This window comes from Dendropsophus ebraccatus, chromosome 12 (genome assembly GCF_027789765.1).
Source record: "Dendropsophus ebraccatus isolate aDenEbr1 chromosome 12, aDenEbr1.pat, whole genome shotgun sequence".
Lineage (NCBI taxonomy): Eukaryota > Metazoa > Chordata > Amphibia > Anura > Hylidae > Dendropsophus > Dendropsophus ebraccatus.
The window spans coordinates 26,946,545-26,969,093 of NC_091465.1; the positions used below are offsets into that span (position 1 = coordinate 26,946,545).

At 44.6% G+C, this 22,549-nt stretch overlaps 1 protein-coding gene across 3 annotated transcripts; it reads left to right on the plus strand.

Annotated features, from left to right (window-relative positions):
• The first annotated feature begins 3,062 nt into the window (after positions 1-3,062).
• On the plus strand, positions 3,063-22,549 carry LOC138769503 (transmembrane protein 26-like). Of its 3 annotated transcripts, none has more exons than XM_069948025.1 (4): positions 3,063-3,526; positions 17,407-17,633; positions 19,777-19,900; positions 21,448-22,549. In XM_069948025.1, the coding sequence occupies exons 2-4, from the start codon at positions 17,428-17,430 to the stop codon at positions 22,036-22,038; spliced, it is 921 nt and encodes a 306-aa protein (XP_069804126.1). In that variant the 5' UTR covers positions 3,063-3,526; positions 17,407-17,427; the 3' UTR covers positions 22,039-22,549. The 3 variants fall into 3 exon arrangements, with proteins under 3 accessions (XP_069804126.1, XP_069804127.1, XP_069804128.1); XM_069948026.1 differs by having other exon boundaries at positions 3,063-3,498; XM_069948027.1 differs by lacking the exon at positions 3,063-3,526 and adding an exon at positions 9,847-9,909.

Below are 22,549 nucleotides of genomic sequence, written 5' to 3' on the forward strand. Positions count from 1 at the left end.
CCAACTCTTAAGAAGTTGTAATTTCAAGTAAACCTATCACTTTAAGAGACAAAAGTTTTAGGTCAGTGTCAGCAGGGGCACCATAACCTCTTCAGCAGGTAAGAAGAATCTAACCTGCTGATATCTCCCTTTAGCACATAAGTCGCTGAGGATGAAGGTAAGTTTCTTGCCTTCATCCTCAGTGCCATTTTGGTGAGATTAGCAGGCAATCCCACTAAGGGAAAGGCTTGAGGATAAGGCTAGGTTCACACTGCGTTTTCAGCATCCGTTTAACGGATCTGTTTTTTTAACGTCCACAAAAATAGGGTCAGCAACGTTTTTTGGTCCGTTTTGGTCCGCCAAAAAAAACGGATCCGTTTTTTTTTATAATGGAAGTCAATGGAAAAACGGATGCACACAAATGAATCCATTTTTTGCAATCCGTTTTTCATGCGTTTTTTGCAAAAAACGGATGCGTTAAACGGATGCTGAAAACGCAGTGTGAACCTAGCCTTAGCTAACTAGAGAGGAACCTTTTAGACAAGGGGTCTTGGAACTATGCGGGAGATTCATCAAACTGGTGTAAAGTAGAATTGTCTTATAGGAGTGGAGAGCCAGCCAGCCCGCACGGCATACAGAGAGATCCCAATAGTTTAATGCCGGTGGCACTAGGAACGACTCTGGCGATTACAACCGGGGTGCTAGATGAAAGGACAGAAATGTGATACGGATAGGAGAAATAGTCCAGCACTCACCAGGTAATATCTTCCAATGTTTATTGCGTGGAAACCATTGCAGGGAGGGGAAGGTGGATCAGTGGAGGTGCAGGCGCATCACCTGGGATAGCTATTTCGGGAATCCTCCCTTCGTCTAGCCAGGCCGATACGTCACACCACACGTGACGTATCGGCCTGGCTAGACGAAGGGAAGAGTGTAGAATTGTCTTAGTTGCCCCTAGCAACCAATCAGATTCCACCTTTCATTCCTCACAGACTCTTTTGAAAATGAAAGGTGGAATCTAATTGGTTGCTAGGGGCAACTAAGACAATTCTACTTTACACCAGTTTGATAAATCTCTTCCTGTGTTTTGCCGAAAATGGCAGATACAGGCACAGTGGGCACTGAAGGTGGAAGTGCTGAGGCTGTTTTTAAGGCGATCCTGCAAGAATACAAGAGCAGAACTGAGAGGTGGATCCGAAACCTCTATGTTTTTCTTACTATCAGACCATAAAGGCAGTTTATCTCTTCTACTGAAACACAAAGCTGACAACAAAAATTCTTGTCCCACAGACAGCCTTCTGTACTAGTGCCATGCTGGATCAGAAACAACACAAGAAAATATTATTTTACTGAATGAGTAGTAGATGCTTAGAAAAAAACTTTAAGCAGATATGGTAGGTAAATCTGCCTGGGATAAACATATCTCTATCCTAACATAATAAGAAAGGTAATAATACAGTGTTTCTCCCCAAAATATAAATTTTTGCTCCCAAAGATGTGCTAAGTCTTATTTTTAGGGGATGTCTTATTCTTTCATGAAAAACAACTCACATGTACATGCACAGTAGGGACAGAGTGTACGTTATAACGGATTATGGACACTAGGGGGAGCTCACCACAGCACACTTGTACAGCACAGCAGGGACAGTGTACTGTATGGTGGAAGGTGACGGGATACCGGCAGACTGTGTGCATCGCTACATCTGGCGGTAGAGGAAAACAGGGATGGCAGCAGGCGACAGGCCTCTTGATGCCTTGCCTGGACATTTACAAGTTACGGACATGGAAGAGAACATTGGGGGTTGGCAGCAAGTGACAGTCTTCATGTCCTGCATGCAGCTTCTCTGCAACAGATGGTGAAGGTCAGTGACAACGGCGGAAAAGAATCGGAGTTGCATGCCCTGGTGTTTTGTTAGGCAGGCATGCTTCCAAACAAAGACTTTGCTAGGTCTTCCTTTTGGGGAAGCCCTTATATTTAGCAATTCAGCAAAACTAGGTCTTATTTCCGGGAAACAGGGTATAAGGGCAGACTAGATGGATGTCAGGGCTGCGGCGGCTTCCCGTGCTCGGGGCCGCCGCCGCAACTCCTTCCCGTGTCAGGCAGCCGCCGGTGTCCGAGTGCAGGGACCCGGAGCTGCGGCTAGTTCGGCCTCCGGGGGCGCCTTACCTCGCCCCGCTCCTGTTTCTGTCTCTCCCGGGCGCGCGCGCCGGCTATCTCGGATTTAAAGGGCCAGTCCGCCCCTAATTGGTAGTTGCACATAATCACTCCCTATAAATCCCAGCATGCCCTGTCCCTCGTGTTGGAGCCTCTACATTCTTCCCATAGCGTTTTGGCCCAGCTCCTCGTTGTTCCTGTCCGCTGCCCTTGTCGGCTGTTCCTGTCCGTTGCCCTAGTCCGTAGTTCCTGTCTATTGCCTCTACCCCCTGCGGTTACGCCTAGACCACTATCTGAACGATCTACTGCCTACTGCTCCAGCTTCACCTTGCCCGCCGTCACTAGCAAACCAAGCCAGGGGTAGCAACCTGGGGGTCGCCTGCCGCAGCAAGCCCATCCCGCGGCGGGCGGGCTCTGGTGCAAACCAGCGGCCCCTTAGACTCCGCTCCCTGGTGCGGTTTATGCCATCGCTGGTGACAGTACAGAGGATCCACTACCCCAGTCGTGACAATGGACCAAGTGGTCTTTTTCTGCCAACAATCTTCTATATTTCTTCTATCTTTTCATATATAAATATATAAAAACACACATATATATATATATATATATATATATATATATATATATATATATAATTATATTATTATATTTATTTATTTATATTTTAAGCAAAACTTTAAAAAGAACAGAAAATAAAAAGGAAGGCCTTCTTCCTAAAGGATCCACATCTGGCTTTGTCTCATATAACAGAATGAGGAGCTGCCACATAAAGCTATATACCCCTTCTTACATGCCATTAGTAAGACTTTTCAACAAAGAACATCTGTTAAAGTTAAAAAAAAAAAAAAAAAGTTGAGGAGGAGAAAAGTGAGAGCACGCCACTGAAACACTCGTCACAGTGCAGGCATTATGTATAACAGGCAAGACCTACACCCTGTCTGCTCTGAACACTTTAAGAAGTTGATAAATAGAAATTCTCATAGATTATAGTGTCTGTGCATGCTCACAGCAATGGTATTTAGAGGCCTGGAGACCTAAAGAGAAGACAGGATAAAAGAAGACTATACAAAGAGGACCTTATTATAACAACAGCTAATATTTGGAGTGATGAAGCCTAATGGATACAATGCGACAATGTGACTTATCTGGAAATAACTACTCTGATATATAAGCTGTATGAGCCATACAAAGACATGATGACATGTGATCTCTACAGGTTATTATCACAGCGCAGGGTGTGTTTCATGCTGGAAATGTGTCTTTATTTGTTGGCTCCTTTGACCCAGTGGGCTGGAGCATGGTAACAACTAAAAAGCACTGAGAAAAAACTCTGAACCTGGAAGCGGACCCTGCAGATTGTACAGGTATTAGATTAAATGGAAACAGCAGAAGGTAAGACTTACATTGACTTCTTTGTAGGAACAGCATTGTGTGATACAATTAGGCATTTTCGTGCATGTCTCCAGTATCAGAGCGCAGGATGGGAGTGTTGACCTCTCTATCCTGATACACTTCACTGGACAGAGTATTCACATACAATGAGGAAGTGTAGTTTCAAGTACATCTATAATACACAGGAACTATCACAATATCTGCTAAGTGCTGCAACAATTCGCCCCATAAGCAGCAATTAGTTTCGTCTACACTTGTGTTCAGTGATCTCACCCATGTGGGGGTGAAAACATTTCAGTGGAGTTTCTAGATGTGCTATAAACTGGTGCAGCAGCATAGGAGTAGGTGCAGTGGTGAAGAGGTGAAGGGCTGCTTGCTCCCCCCTTAGATCCTGTTTTGTGCAGTTACCAAGTACGCCTGTCCGGTTTGAGGCCAAAATAAATAGACAACATTAGAGAGAAAGTTATTTTCCTGAATAGCAATAGGTCGACCTGTACGGAATATTTCGGTGCTGGGGGTTGGCTATGAGTAATCTGTATTCCTCTTCTGGTTTTAATAACCGTGCCCTGAAAACATTCCATTCTATTTAACCCTTAGTGACGGGGTACATTTTAACAATCATTTTACAATGGAATGAGACTGGAATTTTTTTCCTGCATGACTACAGGCTAGTATTGTATATGTGCGTATCTATCTATCTATCTATCTATCTATCTATCTATCTTTCTATCATCTATCTATCTATCTATCTATCTATCTATCATCTATCTATCTATCTATCTATCTATCTATCTATCAATCTTTCTATCATCTATCTATCTATCTATCTAACAGTTGTGGAATGGTGCTGTGGTAAATATAGGTTGCAGAGTTTTAGAGCATCAGACTCAATGATCTCCAAAAATACCCCATGATATCCAATAATAGGAAGCAGTAATCCTCTTCTCTAGCAAAAATAGAAGAATATTCCACCATCAGTTCAAAGCAATCTTTCATCTCCTCTATGAAGCCATTGTAATGTGTGCTCAGGTATATAAGTATAGGGCGGTACATAATGTGACCATTTTGTAAACATAATCTAGTAGTAAGATTATGTAAGATCACATAAGATTAGTAAGATAACATACTAGTAACATAAGTGTAGATCACTTGAAAAATGTACACATCCCACATTACAAGTGAATCTGTCAGCGGCAATTTAGGCTCCAAACTGCTGACACTGTTAGAAAGCTATTAGAGCAAAGTGAAACATGGTACCTTTAACATATCTGTCTGTGCTTCCAGAACATAGAAAATGCTTATAGTTCCTAGTCCAAAGTTGAAGGCTGGAAAGCCTCGCTCCCCCTCCCATACCTGATAGACTTCAGAAGAGAAGGATTTAGGGGCAGTGATTTCTGGCAGCCTTAAAATGAGTCACCAGTACAACCAGTTGGTAGGGAAAGCAAATCGTATGCTGGGCTATATAGCTAGAGGAATAACCAGTTAGAAGAGGGAGAGTGTATAGAGCTCTGGTAAGATCACATCTGGAATACTGTGTCCAGTTCGGGAGACCTCACCTAAAAAAGATACTGATAAAATAGAACGGGACCAAAGATGGGCTACAAAAATGGTGGAGGGTATAAGGCATAAACCGTATCAGGAAAGACTTAAGGATTTGAATCTGTATAGTCTGGAGGAAAGAAGGGAAAGGGGGGACATGATGGGAATTTTTATATATGTTAAAGGACTAAATAAGGTTTAGAAGGGAAGAGTTTTTAGATGAAAATTGAACTCAAGAACAAGAGGACACAGTGAGAGGTTAGCTGGGGGAAAGACTAGAAGCAACGTGAGAAAATATCACTTTACTGAAAGAGTAGTTGATACTTGGAACAAACTTTCAGCAGATGTGGTAGGTAAATCTACAATAACAGAATGTAAACCTGCCTGGGATAAACATATATGTATCCTAAGATAATAAGAAAGGATATAATATAAGACCGGACTACAGTAGATGGACTAAGTGGTCTTTTTCTGGCGACAATCTTCTATGTTTCTATCTGCATGTGTCCATCTGCCTGTGTAGTCTCACTCTAAATACCTTTCATACATTTTAGTTTACAAGTTGCAAGAGTACATGCCGCCAAGTTTGGCAAGTAGATACAAATGCTAACCAAGGCTTCTTACGAGATACAAATGGATGTTGCAGAAAAATGTAAAGGTCCGCATTGAATAAAGTCCCTATATAATGTTGCAAGCTGCAGGTTCAGATGTTGGTGTAAAGTGTGTGTGTGTGTGTGTGTGTGTGGGGGTGTGTGTGGGGGTGTGTGTGGGCGGGTGGGGGGATAAGTGGTCTCTTAACGGAGTTTCACTGTCCAATCCTTTTTTTCTTGAGGAGATAAGCTTCTGCCAGAGCTGTCTGGCTGTGGCTTACTCCTCCCCACAGAGAACACAAGAACATTAGGCCTTATACATCATATACACAAACACATACACAAAGATATGCACGTAAAAACACATAAATCATACATACTTATGTAACATATCTAGTTGTGGTCAACATTATTGGCACCCTTGAAAGCCACTATCAACAGGAATAAGTGGATTTGGGCCGACTTGGAATGACAACTATTAATAGCATGTCCAAACACAACAAAAAGGTTGACCTGTCAGCATACACGCAGTTACTACTAAAAATAAAGAATAGACTTGGTATATGATATGGACAGGATTAATGGTGCCCTTCCTTAAGGCTATGTTCACACAAAGATCCACAATAGCCGTTATTTGATATTCAAGTACCAAATAACAGCCGTTACTTAACATACTTTGTTGCTACGTAGAGATGAGCAAGCCTGGAGCATGCCCGAGTCCATCCGAACCTGATCATTCGGCATTTGATTAGCGGTGGCTGCTAAAGTTGGATAAAGCCCTAAGGCTATGTGGAAAACATGGATATAGTCATTGGCTGTATCAATGTTTTCCAGACAACCTTAGAGCTTTATCCAAGTTCAGCAGCCCCAGCTAATCTGATCCTAAAATTATCGCTTATCATTCGCTGTAATTCCACATTCGTTTGCTCAAGTTCCGCTTTTTTTAACTAATCGTTCAGTGTAATTGCACATTGTTTTGCTGGGATCAAAAGCAGTGGCGGATTATAATGTGGGCGGTTTGGGCGGCCGCCCGGGGCCCGAGGCTCCGGGGGGGCCCATGCCACGCCGCCCACATTATAATACACTCTTGTGACCGCAAGCATTGTTTCGCTTGCGGTCACAAGAGTCTCCGGCTGATGCGCGGCTGCCGGGGGTGTCCAGTCCTCTCCCCGGCAGCGCGCGCATCACACAGCTCCTAGTGCCGCCTGGGGCCCTGACTTCTGGTACTGGGAGCGCACGTTCCGGAAGTCAGGGCCCAGGCGGCACTAGGAGCTGTGTGATGCGCGCGCTGCCGGGGAGAGGACGGGAGACCCCCGGCAGCCGCGCATCAGCCGGAGAGAGGATCGACAGGGGAATGCAGGGTAGGTGAGTTGTATTTTGTTATTTTTGTGTTATTTACTGACTGGGGGGCATCTATAAAGGGGAGAAGAGGGGGACCAGCTATAAGGGGGGGGAGGGGGACCATCTATAAAGGGGAGAAGAGGGGGGGCCATCTATAAAGGGAGGGGGTAGAGGGGGACCATCTATAAAGGGGAGAAGAGGGGGGGGCATCTATAAAGGGAGGCGGGACCATCTATAAAGGGGAGAAGGGGGGGGCATCTATAAAGGGAGGGGGACCATCTATAAAGGGGAGAAGAGAGGGGGACCATCTATAAGGGAGGGGGAGAGGGGGACCATCTATAAGGGAGGGGGGAGAGGGGGACCATCTATAAAGGGGGAAAGAGGGGGACCATCTATAAAGGGGGGAAAGAGGGGGACCATGTATAAAGGGGGACCATCTATAGAGGGGGAAAGAGGGGGACCATCTATAAAGGGGGTAAAGAGGGGGATCATCTATAAAGTGGGAAAGAGGGGGACCATCTATAGAGGGGGAAAGAGGGGGACCATCTATAAGGGGGAAAGAGGGGGACCATCTATAAAGGGGGAAAGAGGGGGACCATCTATAAGGGGGAAAGAGGGGGACCATCTATAAAGGGGGAAAGAGGGGGACCATCTATAAGGGGGAAAGAAGGAGACCATCTATAAGGGGAGAAAGAGGGGGACAATCTATAGAGAGGGAAAGAGGGGGGCCATCTATAAAGGGGGGAAAGAGGGGGACCATCTATAAGGGGGAAAAGAGGGGGACCATCTATAAGGGGGGAAAGAGGGGGACCATCTATAAGGGGGGAAAGAGGGGGACCATCTAAGGGGGGAAAGAGGGGGACCATCTATAAGGGGGGAAAGAGGGGGACCATCTATAAGGGGGGAAAGAGGGGGACCATCTATAAGGGGGGAAAGAGGGGGACAATCTATAGAGGGGGAAAGAGGGAGACCATCTATAAAGGGGGACCATCTCCTATAGGATTAGCACCCTCCTCTCCTGACATCCTCTGTGCTGCTGGGACCTCCCCTATAGATCAGCACCCTCCTCTCCTGACATCCTCTGTGCTGCTGGGCGCTGCGACCTCCCCTATAAGACCAGCACCCTCCTCTCCTGACAACCTCTGTGCTGCTCGGACCTCTCCTATAGATCAGCACCCTCCTCTCCTGACATCCTCTGTGCTGCTGTGACCTCCCGTATAGATCAGCACCCTCTTCTCCTGACATCCTCTGTGCTGCTCGGACCTCTCCTATAAGATCAGCACCCTCCTCTCCTGACATCCTCTGTGCTGCTGTGACCTCTCCTATAAGATCAGCACCCACCTCTCCTGACATCCTCTGTGCTGCTGTGACCTTGGGGCAACATCAGGGGATCAGGTGAGGTGGCAATATGTTTATTGGGGGCAGTGGAGGTGGGGTGGGCAATGCTTACTGGGGGTAGCAGCAAGGGACCAAACATTATGTTTATTGGGGCCAGCAGGGAGGGGAGGCAGGCAGTGTTTATTGGGGACAGTGGGGGGGGGGGGGGGGGCGCAGTAGCAGATTATCATGTGGGCGAATTGACTGGGGGGGGGGGCAGGTTGGGTGGACAGCCCGGGCCCAGGGTACATTTAATCCGCCACTGATCAAAAGGAATAAACGATCATAGTAAAAATCTAACAACCATCGTTCTTTGTAATATGGTGAACGATTTCAGGTTAACAATAAACAATCTTGTTTGCAATCGTTTATTGTTAGTTTTTAAAAATCTCTCTGTGTAATAGGACCCTTAAAATAATGGCTGTTATTTTGAGTATCAAATAACATGTGTGAACGTAGCCTCAGACTTGGTTGCAAAACCAATGCAACAATGACAGCCTCCAAAGGTTTGTAGTGGCTTTCTGTGAGCTTTTTCCACCCACCTGCTGGTAGTCCCTTTCACCTCTTCCACTGCATTTTCCAAAGCTTTTCAATTGGAGCTGGCTTATCCCTCCCAGAACAAAGGGGTTAAGCGCAAAAAATCCAGCACACCCAACCCTTCTCTCCACTCACATCCTTTGTTGGTGGAGAATCAGGATACATCTTAAGTATATCAGTATAAAATTATACTAACCAATTTCAGGTCCACCCCCCTGAAATCAGCTCTCTGTTCATCTAATACACTGGGGATGCTGAGATGGCATCCATAGGGTTATACTGCCCAACATGTGCCAAAAAAGTGTCCTATTAGCTTGTGTGTGTGGGCTATGCACCAAAAAAGGCCTTTTTTTTACCTATGCTAATAAGCATAAACCAAGGGCTTACTTTTGGCACACACATTGGTACATTTACTTACAGCACAGTAAAACCAGTGTGAGAAGAACCTAAGCAGTACACAAGGTAAGAGCAAGAAATCTGCAATACAACTACAAGCTAGAAATATGGGTATATACGGACAATCATGGATTGTATACTATGTTCTTCCCTGTTGTATATTACTGGTGCTCATCTTCAATATATTGTAAGGCCTCAAAAAGTTTTCAACCAAATTTTTGTACATATCGCTTATTAAACTGATGATCTCATTCTGGACCAGATTCACTGGTATATAGAAGAGCTTTTCTACTGGAGGACTGTATGATCCTATTTAATAACTCTATATAGGACTATATTCTGACTCTATATGAACACTTTATGGTAAAGTTGTGGCCACGTGGAGTTATTTATATGGGAGGTGTACAGCGCTATTATTTTTGCTCTGTAGCATTTATATGGTTCAGCGTGTTCTATCTTGATTTTAGTGGGAGCTACAGACCTTGGGAGGTGCCGACCACAAGGAGGCTGAAGAAAAAAATCTATTCTTCGTCACAAGTACAAAGGATTGTGGCTCCAAAGTTTACAAAAAAATAATAACTTGCAAGGTTTAAACATTTGAAGGTATGAATGTGCGGGAGGTACTTGTTGTACTAAGACTGCCGGTTGTTAAAAATAGGGCATTTAACCCTTTAAGGACGGAGCCAGTTTTCATTTTTGCGCTTTCGTTTTTTCTTCTTCATGTTTTTAAGGCCACTGCCCTTGCATATTTCCCCCTACAGACCCACATGAGCCCAAATATTTTGCGACACCAATTATACTTTGCTAATACAGACATAATTTTTCTATAAAATATGCTGAAAAAAAAAAAACAGAAAAAAATTATATGTGCAGTGAAATTTGAAAAAAAGGTGCAATTCCTTTTATTTCGAGGGGTTTTGTATTTACGCCGTCCGCCCTATGGTAAAACTGACATGTTATCTATGTTTCTCAAGTTGGTACAATTACAACGATATGTAACTTGTATAACTTTTATATTATCTGATCGCTTGTAAAAAATGTAAACCTTTAAAAAAAACTAAATGTGTTCAAAATCGCTCCATTCCCATCCTTATAACGCTTTTATTGTTTGGTCTATGGGGCTGTGTGAGGTGACATTTTTTGCGCCACGATCTTTTTTATTTCTTTTGGTACCTTGTTTGCGTATATGCAACTTTTTGATCGCTTTTTATTACATTTTTCTGGATTTAATGTAAACAAAAATGCAAAATTTTGCACGTTTTTTTTTTTTTTTTTGCACTTATGCCATTTACTGTGCGAGATCAGGAATGTAATCATTTAATAGTTTGGGCGATTACGCCGGGAGCCCTCTCTGATCACCCTTAACGGCCGAATGATGGGTATAGCCGTCATGCGTCGTTAAGGGGTTAAAGGAGAAGTCCGGTGAAAATTTTTATTAAAGTATTGTATTGCCCCCAAAAGTTATACAAATCACCAATATACACTTATTATGGGAAATGCTTATAAAGAGCTTTTTTCCCTGCACTTACTACTGCATCAAGGCTTCACTTCCTGGATAGCATGGTGATGTCACTTCCTGGATAACATGGTGATGTCACTTCCTGGATAACATGATGATGTCACTTCCTGGATAAAATGGTGGTGTCACTTCCTGGATAAAATGGTGATGTCACTTCCTGGATAAAATGGTGATGTCACTTCCTGAATAAAATGGTGATGTCACGACCCGACTCCCAGAGCTATGCGGCTGTGGCTGCTGGAGAGGATGATGGCAGAGGGATGCTTAGTGTCCCTCCAGTGCCCTGTGTCCCTCAGTGTCCCCCTGCCATCATCCTCTCTGGGGAAGGGGACCATTCACCTAAAGGGGTAGTGCGGCGCTCAGCAATTATTCACAGAATAACACACATTACAAAGTTATACAACTTTGTAATGTATGTTATATCTGTGAATGGCCCCCTTCCCCGTGTCCCACCACCCCCGCCCATGCACCCGGAAGTGTGGTGCATTATACATACCTGACCCAAGTCGACCCCCGTCTCCGATCTTCAGACAATGACGTCCTCTGCGGGCAGCCGGCCGAACACCTCCGACTGTCCCTAGTGCCGGCCGCCCTCTGCAGCGCCATCAGATGCTCAGCCGCGATTGGCTGAGCATAACTGTGCTCAGCCAATCGCGGCTGATGACGCGGCCTCATCATCAGCTGCTCAGCCGCGATTGGCTGAGCATAACTGTGCTCAGCCAATCGCGGCTGAGCACAGTCATGACGCCGCAGAGGGGGGCCGGCATCAGGGACGGCAGGAGCTGTTCGGCTGGTCTCTAGAAGATGATGTCTTGGCACAAGATGGCGGACGGGCGCGGCGCAGATCAGGTATGTATAATGCACCACACTTCCGGGTGCACGGGCGGGGGTGGTGGGACACAGGGAAGGGGGCCATTCACAGACATAACATATATTACAAAGTTGTATAACTTTGTAATGTGTGTTATTCTGTGAATAATTGCTGAGCGCCGCACTACCCCTTTAAATAACACACATTACAGTGTTGTATAACTTTGTAATGTGTGTTATTTAGCGGAAAATAAATGTACACCGCACTACCCCTTTAAGTTGATACCAGGATCCACCACATCAGTAAAGGGTCTAATAAATCAGTATAGGATCTACCACATCAGTGGAGGATACACTAAATCAACAACACTTTGCAATTTCTGTATGCAGTGTGCACTAGTATATATGAATGATGTTCATGTGTGTATAAATCTTTACATATGTACACGTGTGTTAACTGAACTGCCATATGAACCATCCAAGTGTCCTTTTTTATTTACAGGGGTTCTCTGAATAAATATTTTTACATGTGCCCATAGTGGGAGCAAAATATAGAAACACTGATACTCAGCAGCTGCTGATCCCCCTCCAGTATCAGTCATGCTACTAAGCTCTTTCTGCTTGTGTCTGAACACATTAAAATGCCTGTTTAGACGATTACTGGCTAACTCAGTTTTTCTGTGGAAGGGATTGTATAACATGGGATACCTAAAAAAAATTTGAAAAACATGGCCTCTTTCTTCCAGAGACAGCCTGACTCTTGTCTCTAGATTGGGTGCGGTTTTGCAACTCAGTTCCGTTGAAAGGAATACAAATGACACCTGAACTGGAGACAACAGTGGTGCTGTCTGTGGAAGAAAGTGGCCATGTTTTTCTAATACTGGATAACCCCTTTAAAGGAGAAGTCCGGCCAAAATTAATTTTTGATATGTTGTTACTTATGAAAAGTTATACAAATTTCTAATGTACATTAATTATGGGAAATGCACATATACTGCTATTTCCCTTAATTTAGTAGATCAGGAAGTGTTAGAAATATCTCTGAAGAAGTGACGTCACGACCCAGGGTGTAATTCCTATGGAGTGTCCAGCAGGGGGCGCTCTCTATATAGAAGTCTATGGGACTTTATTGTTTCTATGGGTTTCTATGTAATGTAATGTAGTGTACAGTGCTTTATTGAATGAATACATCTATGGAATACTTTGGGGAGCAAGTGTCCTTGCTCCCCAAAGTATTGCATAAATGTATTCATTCAATACATTCAATACACAGTAAGCCCGCCGATCCGCCGAATTTCCGCCGCATTCCCGCCGATCCGCCACACGCTGATCCGCCGCATTCCCGCCGATCCGGACCATATACATTGAACTACAGCTCCCATCATCTGCTTCTAGTATGAACAGGTGATGGGAGCTGTAGTTGGGTAATGGATATGACATGCCGCCGGGCGCAGGGGGGAGCCGCTCAGTACACAGGAGCGCTCCCCCCTCCTCCTCCTCCTTCCGTGATAACTTCCGCCTATACCAATGCTGAGTCCCTGCCTGGCCGCCGCTCTCCGCGCTCCCCCCCCATACATACCGGCTCCCGATGCATCCTGGTGTCCGCGCTGATGCCGGGAGCCGGTATATGTGAGCGGAGAGCGGCGGCCAGGCAGGGAGTCAGCATTGGTATAGGCGGAAGTTATCCCGGAAGGAGGAGGAGGAGGGGGGAGCGCTCCTGTGTACTGAGCGGCTCCCCCCTGCGCCCGGCGGCATGTCATATCCATTACCCAACTACAGCTCCCATCACCTGTTCATACTAGAAGCAGATGATGGGAGCTGTAGTTCAATGTATATGGTCCGGATCGGCGGGAATGCGGCGGATCAGCGTGTAGCGGATCGGCGGGAATGCGGCGGAAATTCGGCGGATCGGCGGGCTTACTGTGTATTGAATGTATTGAATGAATACATTTATGCAATACTTTGGGGAGCAAGGACACTTGCTCCCCAAAGTATTCCATAGATGTATTCATTCAATAAAGCACTGTACACTACATTACATTACATTACATAGAAACCCATAGAAACAATAAAGTCCCATAGACTTCTATATAGAGAGCGCCCCCTGCTGGACACTCCATAGGAATTACACCCTGGGTCGTGACGTCACTTCTTCAGAGATATTTCTAACACTTCCTGATCTACTAAATTAAGGGAAATAGCAGTATATGTGCATTTCCCATAATTAATGTACATTAGAAATTTGTATAACTTTTCATAAGTAACAACATATCAAAAATTAATTTTGGCCGGACTTCTCCTTTAATGGAGAAGTCCGGCCAAAATTAATTTTTGATATGTTGTTACTTATGAAAAGTTATACAAATTTCTAATGTACATTAATTATGGGAAATGCACATATACTGCTATTTCCCTTAATTTAGTAGATCAGGAAGTGTTAGAAATATCTCTGAAGAAGTGACGTCACGACCCAGGGTGTAATTCCTATGGAGTGTCCAGCAGGGGGCGCTCTCTATATAGAAGTCTATGGGACTTTATTGTTTCTATGGGTTTCTATGTAATGTAATGTAGTGTACAGTGCTTTATTGAATGAATACATCTATGGAATACTTTGGGGAGCAAGTGTCCTTGCTCCCCAAAGTATTGCATAAATGTATTCATTCAATACATTCAATACACAGTAAGCCCGCCGATCCGCCGAATTTCCGCCGCATTCCCGCCGATCCGCCACACGCTGATCCGCCGCATTCCCGCCGATCCGGACCATATACATTGAACTACAGCTCCCATCATCTGCTTCTAGTATGAACAGGTGATGGGAGCTGTAGTTGGGTAATGGATATGACATGCCGCCGGGCGCAGGGGGGAGCCGCTCAGTACACAGGAGCGCTCCCCCCTCCTCCTCCTCCTTCCGTGATAACTTCCGCCTATACCAATGCTGAGTCCCTGCCTGGCCGCCGCTCTCCGCGCTCCCCCCCCATACATACCGGCTCCCGATGCATCCGGGTGTCCGCGCTGATGCCGGGAGCCGGTATATGTGAGCGGAGAGCGGCGGCCAGGCAGGGAGTCAGCATTGGTATAGGCGGAAGTTATCCCGGAAGGAGGAGGAGGAGGGGGGAGCGCTCCTGTGTACTGAGCGGCTCCCCCCTGCGCCCGGCGGCATGTCATATCCATTACCCAACTACAGCTCCCATCACCTGTTCATACTAGAAGCAGATGATGGGAGCTGTAGTTCAATGTATATGGTCCGGATCGGCGGGAATGCGGCGGATCAGCGTGTAGCGGATCGGCGGGAATGCGGCGGAAATTCGGCGGATCGGCGGGCTTACTGTGTATTGAATGTATTGAATGAATACATTTATGCAATACTTTGGGGAGCAAGGACACTTGCTCCCCAAAGTATTCCATAGATGTATTCATTCAATAAAGCACTGTACACTACATTACATTACATTACATAGAAACCCATAGAAACAATAAAGTCCCATAGACTTCTATATAGAGAGCGCCCCCTGCTGGACACTCCATAGGAATTACACCCTGGGTCGTGACGTCACTTCTTCAGAGATATTTCTAACACTTCCTGATCTACTAAATTAAGGGAAATAGCAGTATATGTGCATTTCCCATAATTAATGTACATTAGAAATTTGTATAACTTTTCATAAGTAACAACATATCAAAAATTAATTTTGGCCGGACTTCTCCTTTAATTCTCTTGGTGATGACCCAGCTTGCTGACCACACACATACTGTCAGGAGACAGGCCACATGCTTGGCCCTCGGCACTGCCGGAGCGTGTTTCCCTGGCTACTGGCCCGTCCGGGTGCAGGGAGCGCGCCAGCAACATCCCTAGCTATCGGGCTGCACAGTCGGCCATAGTTATGAATTACTGACTGGCGGCTGGCACCTCCAGTCGCCTGTAGTTTTGGGTCTGTGGCTGGAGTCTCTGCCCCAATTACGCTCTGGGGCTGGGACTTAAGGCCCCATAAATGTCCTCCCCATTTGTAATGCCCTGCCTGCGTAAGAGCCTCATACCCGGAGTAACCTCTTGACCTAGCAATTGTTCTGACTGTTATACTGGTATCTTTGACTTTCTGGCTTGACTACTGAGCCAGACCCCTGGCCTTGCTATTTCTGTGTTTTGTTTGTCTTGTCTGTGTCCAGTGTTATACCTGCACAGGCTAGGGACTGTTGACCAGTTGTCCCCTGCCAACTAGGGCAGTCAAGGCAATTAGGCAGGAACAGTGGGCCGGGTATCAGTGCCAGGGCATCACCTGTCTTATGTTGTCCAGTTTCGTAGTCCTAACACATACTGCCTGCTTCTTTGGTGCTTGGCACTGACACTGTCTGGTTCACAGGACCATTCGCCACCAAAAATGGGACCTCTTCTGGAGCAATCTGGTGTCCACTAACAGCAGAAGTCCAGCTTACTTATACTATAGCAGGGTAGATAGGGAAAAGACTTAGAGGGCACTTGGATTTTCCCTGGCATTACCCGAAGTTAAACCAGTTTGGTAGCACAGCAGGTCCATATCTTATTCAAATATCATTCTGTAGGGCCTGGAGAGGGTCATGGGGGAGATGGTAAGTGACATAGGGGGAACCTTGGGCTCAGCTACTGTTGCTGCAGTAGGGTGTGGTCCTGTGTGGTCTGATGCCAAAGCAGCCAACCCGTAGAGGGGTCAGTTCAGGGTGTCTTCTGGAGTTATTAACCCAGAAGAGAGTCGATGTGGTTTGGTTAGTTCCTAACTCATTTCCTGTGAAGGTAGGTTACAATTGAGTTGAGTGGGGATTGTCCAAGGTAACAGCTTAAGCTGTCCAGACACCTTCAAGAAAGATTTGGCCATCAGTTATATCTACTGGCCAGCTCCCATCCTCCCCATACACAGGAATGTTCTGCACGGCCGAGCATTACTGTTTTCTCTATGGGGAGGGAAAAGCTCTCTCTCGCTGTGGCTTAATTCTCCTGAAATAAAGAGGTCGGGCGGTGATTTTACATTTATGCCTGACCCCCATACCAATTGACATTATCTGTCGGTGGACATCTTAGATTGACGGCTGAACCCATCGCGAGCAGAAGGTACGGCCAAATAAAGTCTAAGGTGTTTGGGGACCATTAACGTTGACTATTGAGCAGTGTGATGTGTTTATTCCTGTGGTGCTGTGGTTGGATGGAAGTATGGTCAGATAGATTGGTTGGAGATGGGCTCTAGAAAGTAATTGACTTTCTATTATATACATTTTGGGTTATATATGTATTGCAAAAAGTCCTGGACATTTGTGTGGGTTTTTCACTGTCCGGAGATATGTGCAATTATCATTGACCTGTGATCAAAACAATAATGACCTGGACAGTCAACCAACTTGTAACATGCATATAATGTGCCAAAGACTGTACCGAGCAGGATTTACTGTATGGATGTGTGCCTAATCGAAGGCTGGACTCGAGCCATAGAGGGAGTGTATGTGGTATGTTGTGTTGATGGTTACCATACACATTCAGCTATTTGTTGTTTTTCAATCACACCTCATATCTGATTAATTCACGATCATTAATGATCAGTACAAACAAACAAAAAAACAAGTGAAGTAGACCAAGGCAAAAAAAAAAAAGATCTGTAGGACCTTGCACACTCTTGGATCTCAGGTAACTTCCTATGTCATATATTTTTAGGTTATGTGTTAAGCTCACGTAGAGTCACAGAATGGATATTTTAATAGGCTGGAATGGAAAAAGTCACAGACATTTTTTGCTTTTCTCTTTACAGATTGCATGTAAAATTATCAGAATGAACTGTAAGTGGACAAAGTGTACGAGGATACTGGCAGCCATCTTCAGCCGTTTATTATTTGGCCTACATGGATCAGTTATGGTGTTGTTAGTGGTGGCATATATGGATGATTTTACCTACTGGCTTCTTCTCACTGGAGTTTTGCTCTTGTTCATTGAGATGATTGTGACACTGAAGATGACCAAACGTGGAGAATGGAAATGGTAATATAACCCACAGTACACTTAAATTTAAAGGGAACCATTGGGGCAGCCCCTGGTTGCTTTTCACCTTTGGGTGGGTTCAGGAATTGAAGAGGAATCCGCTCAAAGGCCTCCTGCACACTGAGCAAAAGACGAGGAATTGAAGAGGAATCCCCTCTTAAATTCTGCTTGAAATTCCTCCCGTAAAAGAATAAACAGAACAATGTCTCATTGTGTTCAATGGGATTTCCGCTCTGTTGTTCACACTGCAGAATTTCCGAGCAAAATTTTCTGCCGCAGATCTGCTTTCTGGCCAAAGAAGTGACATGTCACTTCTTTGGGAGGATTCTGCTAAAGTTATCCTATAGAAGTCAATGGGGCTAGAATTCTGCTTGCATTCTGCTTGAATTCTGCAATTCTGCCTGCATTCTACTCAAATTCTGCTTGAATTCTGATCAAATTCAGCTCCTATTCTGCCAGAGCTGAATAGACGAGGCATTTCAAGCAGAAAACTTTCCTCTACAATTCCTCGAGAGTTCCTCAGTGTGAACCCACCCTTAGCAAAGAACCAAGAGCAGGATCAGCAGTGGTGGTGGTGTGTGTGTGTGTGTGTGTGTGGGGGGGGGGGGGGGGTCAGTATTTGGTATGGCTGGTTTATTGTGTTACGACAATTCACTAAAACACCAGAAACTTTATGGGTTCAAAATTTCAATGAATATAGAAAAAGCCATTTAAAACCCATCTTTTACTTACACCATTAGGCCATATTCACATATCCTCCCAGACAGTACTTAAGTACCGGCTGGATGTTTTTTCCGGCCGAGTTGTTCTGATACGGGAGCTCTCATGAGAACTCTCATAGCACACAATGAAGCAAGCGGCCGGAGCCGCTCACTTCATTGTGTGAATTGCAACAACGGCTGTGATTAATATGAACCTTACATTGTGCTACAGCTAAGGAAACCGGGCCGGAGTGTATACACATAGTATATACTCTGGTCAGGATCGCTAGCAGCGCTGCAAAAAACTGACATTTCAGTTTTCCGTGGCCGCTATTTGTTGAAAAGCAGAGAACCTGCCAGCGCACGCATCCCAATTCATCAGAAGTTAAGATCATCTGGCCAGTACTGCAGTAATGGATGAGATGATCTTCAGTAACACTGGCTGTTCTGTAACCTGGCCAGGTCACAAAACAGCCAGAGTCTTACACTATGTGAACATGGCCTTAAAATGTAAGGATCAGAATAGGGCTCTGCCCCAAGTGTATTTCATTTGTCTTTCTGATTTTTGGATATTGCTTTTACTGTCAGGTTGGTGCAGAATCCTGATAAACAGGAGAAACACATGAAACTCCCAATAAGGTGACCCACAGCTCCATTCATTCCTATCGAATTGGCGGAAAGACCCGAGTAAGCACTCTTCCGGCTTACTCTGCTGTTTCAAGCACCTCCATAGCAATGAGTAGAGCCGCAGGCCATGTGCCATACCCGTGGCTTTATTCACAACAAAGAAGCCAGGGGCCGATACGGAGATCAGCAGGGGGTATGGAGGCTGGACCGCCTCCTGATCTCTTACAGTACTTTTTTAAAAGTAAATTTTTCCTAGACAACCTCTTTAAACAAACTCCACTTAGTAAGGTTCAGCAAGTTAGCTCATCTCTACTTATCTATCTGCTCTCCCCCAATGTCCTCCTCAGCCCTCCTAGCCAATCAGTTACTGAGATGGGACGGTGCCCTTGACAGTGAACTGTTGAGATGAGAGTGACAGCCTGCTCAGCCAATCACTGGCCACGGTAATGTTCCATCTAAGTTAGTGGTTTGCTGAGTGGGCTGGAGGTGGCTGGAGACCTGTAGGAGGACACCAGGGGAGTATGGACAAGTGTCCTCTATCTTTACGAACATGCTCTGAAACGTTCAGTTCGGTACCAAACCAAAATTTTTGCAAAGTTCAGATTCTGAGTTAATAAGATTTGATTCTAGGAAAAAGATGTTATAATTACATTGCACAGCTGCATCGACCATGTAATCCTTATCCACTTGCTATAAACAGATTTGCAGTTCATAAAACAGTTTGCACTTACTAGTTATTCATTTTTAGTATATACTGTATGTTCTTGCATGTAAATTTCTATTCCTATACTAAACAATTCTCTGTGTCTTTGTAGGTTTTCTCCAATGGTGTTTATATATCTTTGTACTATTATTCCTTCTATATTTGTGCTGGAAATTGACAACCTAGAATTTCGATTGAATGCTACCAACCATAACATTTCCAATTGCATTGAGAATGTAGGTATCCTATGTATTCCATGCATTCTAAGATAAAAATGATCGGCAATGTTTAAAGATCAGAATAACTTGATGGACATGTGTCTTTTTTCAACCGTATTAACTATGTAACTATGTAACTATATATACAGATATGGTTGGCCTTAAATGGGAAGTCCCATGAAAATAAAAAGCATGGCAGGCAGGGGTGAGCTGGAGCTTAATAACCGAAGTATGCATACCAGTCCCTGTGCTGCCATAACACTCCTGGCTCCCCTCGCTTCCCATCAGCCAATCAGTGCTGCCGTGCACTGATTGGCTGATGGGGACCGACGGGAGCCGGGAGCCTCACACAGCCGTGTTGCCGAGCAGGTAATGTATGCTCCGGGGCTGCGGGATGCGGGGGGTTAAAGGGGCTGGGTCACATATCTGCAGCAGAATGAAAATTCCGCTGCAGGTATGAAACCTCATAGAACTTCACTATACCAGGATCCGCAGCGGATTTCACTGCAAACTCACAGCGTAAAATCCACTGGTACGTGTGAAGGCACCCTTAATGTAAGTAAATTTTGTGTGACACTAGTCGAAAGAGACTAGGGACTCGAAAGTCCCTAGGGAGCGCTAGCTTTAAAAAAGACACTATCAGCAGGTTAGACCAATATAACCCGCTAATAGTTCCCTATTGCGCAGGAGAGGCAGAGGATGAACGTAAGAGACATACCTTCATCCTTAGGGTCTCCTGCGCAATAGGAAACTGTTCCTGTGCTGTTAGTCTTTTATTCCTCAGTCTGGTAAGACCATTTAAAGCACTGCCCCCATAGCACTCATCTGTCGCCGAATCTGCGCTAAGGGGGGGGGGGTGCAGTGCTCCTAATGGTCTTACTGGACCGAGGAGACTAACAGCACTGGAACAGCGATGCTGATGAAGGTAAGAGACATACCTTCATCCTCGACGCCTCCTATGTAATAGGGGGCTATCAGCAGGTTAGATCCGTCTAACCTGCTAATAGCTCCCCTTTAAGAATAAATAATAGGAAGATTGACCCTCAAAAACTTAAAAGGGTACTCCAGAGAAGAAAAATTTATGTAGCATAAACTGAAGGCAGAAAGTTATACAGATTTGTATATTAATTCTATTTATAAAGTTAAAAGCTTCCAGTACTTTGTTGCTTTCTGCTGCCGTCTCCTGTCCATGTCAGGAACTGTCCAGAGCAAGGGAGGTTTACAATGGGAATTTGCTACTGCTCTGGACAGTTCCTGACATGAACAGGAGAGGGCAGCAGGAAGCACCATTTCTGACTGTAAAGAACGCATGATTTACCCCCAGGGCATACAGAGGCTGATAAGTACTGAAAGAAATAATAATAATAATCATCATCATTTTTATTTATATAGTGCCAACAGATTCCGCAGCACTTTACAATTCTGGGTAATTTACAAATCTGTTTAAAAAAAAATTTCCATAGTACCCCTTTAAGTTACTAGTAGTTGCATAAGTACATTTGTATTATACTGTATATTTGATTTGCTTTCCTTAATATAAATTCTTCTTTATGTTCTCTTGCCAGGAATACAAAGAATACTCTGAAGAGGTGCAAAGTGTGGAGGAGGTAACAATCCTGGTTCTGATTATAGGACGTTGGTTGATGCCAAGAGGGAAAATGAGTCGAGACCAGCTCGCCCAGCTTCTCCTCATCTACCTTGCTCTAGGTGCGGATATTCTGGATATTTTACAGCTTATGAAGGAACCATCAGTAAATACCAACAAGTCTATAACTGTGGTGGGACTGTGTCTGTTCACTTGGGCGGTCATGCAATTCACTATAGTGCTCACCCAAACCTTGTCTACTTCCTCTGTGGATACAGAGACTGATGGGCGGTTTGATTCACCATCCAAGGCAAAGAACTGCATACTGTCTGTGTGTTGTACCAGTGAGGTCTGGAGTGTGATGATCACAGTATTCATGCAGGATGGACCCTTTCTGATCTACCGTTTGTACTTGGTAACTAGAGAGGGAGTGTTCAGTGATTCCATGACATTTTTTATATGCAAAAACATTTTAGCAGTTATAATACAGGTATACAGGGTCGTCGTGTTTCTTTGCAAAGAGAATCGAAAGATAAAGAAATTAAAGCAATCTCATATAACTTTAGAATAATGTGATTAAAATGTTTTATTAATGAATCCTTTATAGCCTCCACCTGGTTTATTCAGAGGAAGACATGGCCACTTATTTCTGAAGACCTGAGATCCTTTATTGATATGTATTCCAGCAGGAGGCCTTTATACTTTACTGAAAAGAGTACATCCCATCTCGGCCTTATTAAAATGCCCAATTTCAGGCAGTGTCTTTACAAGTGCCTGCATATTGTATAGTATCCCTAAGTCATTATTCCGAATACTAGACTTAGTAATAATAATCTTTCTATTGGGCTCATCAATTTCAAAACTCCAACTAGATTGTGCCTAAAAGAATGGTAATTCCAGACCTATAACTTTACTATATAACTGGCTTTCCCTGGACCTTGTCACATTTTCCGAGAGCTAAAAATCTTACCTTACCTTTTCGAATGTGGTGTCAATCTCTACTTACTGCTTCCACAACACACACCCATTAATCATCAGGACATGACCCTCCATTATAGTGACCTTATTAATATTGGTATCTA

Bases quoted from the DNA above. Each gene is read 5' to 3' on its own strand.
- LOC138769503 (XM_069948025.1), top strand. From the start codon at position 17,428: ATGAACTGTAAGTGGACAAAGTGTACGAGGATACTGGCAGCCATCTTC. The intron at 17,634-19,776 runs GTAATATAACCC...GTGTCTTTGTAG, and splicing joins AAACGTGGAGAATGGAAATG to GTTTTCTCCAATGGTGTTTA. The intron at 19,901-21,447 runs GTAGGTATCCTA...TTCTCTTGCCAG, and splicing joins TTTCCAATTGCATTGAGAAT to GAATACAAAGAATACTCTGA.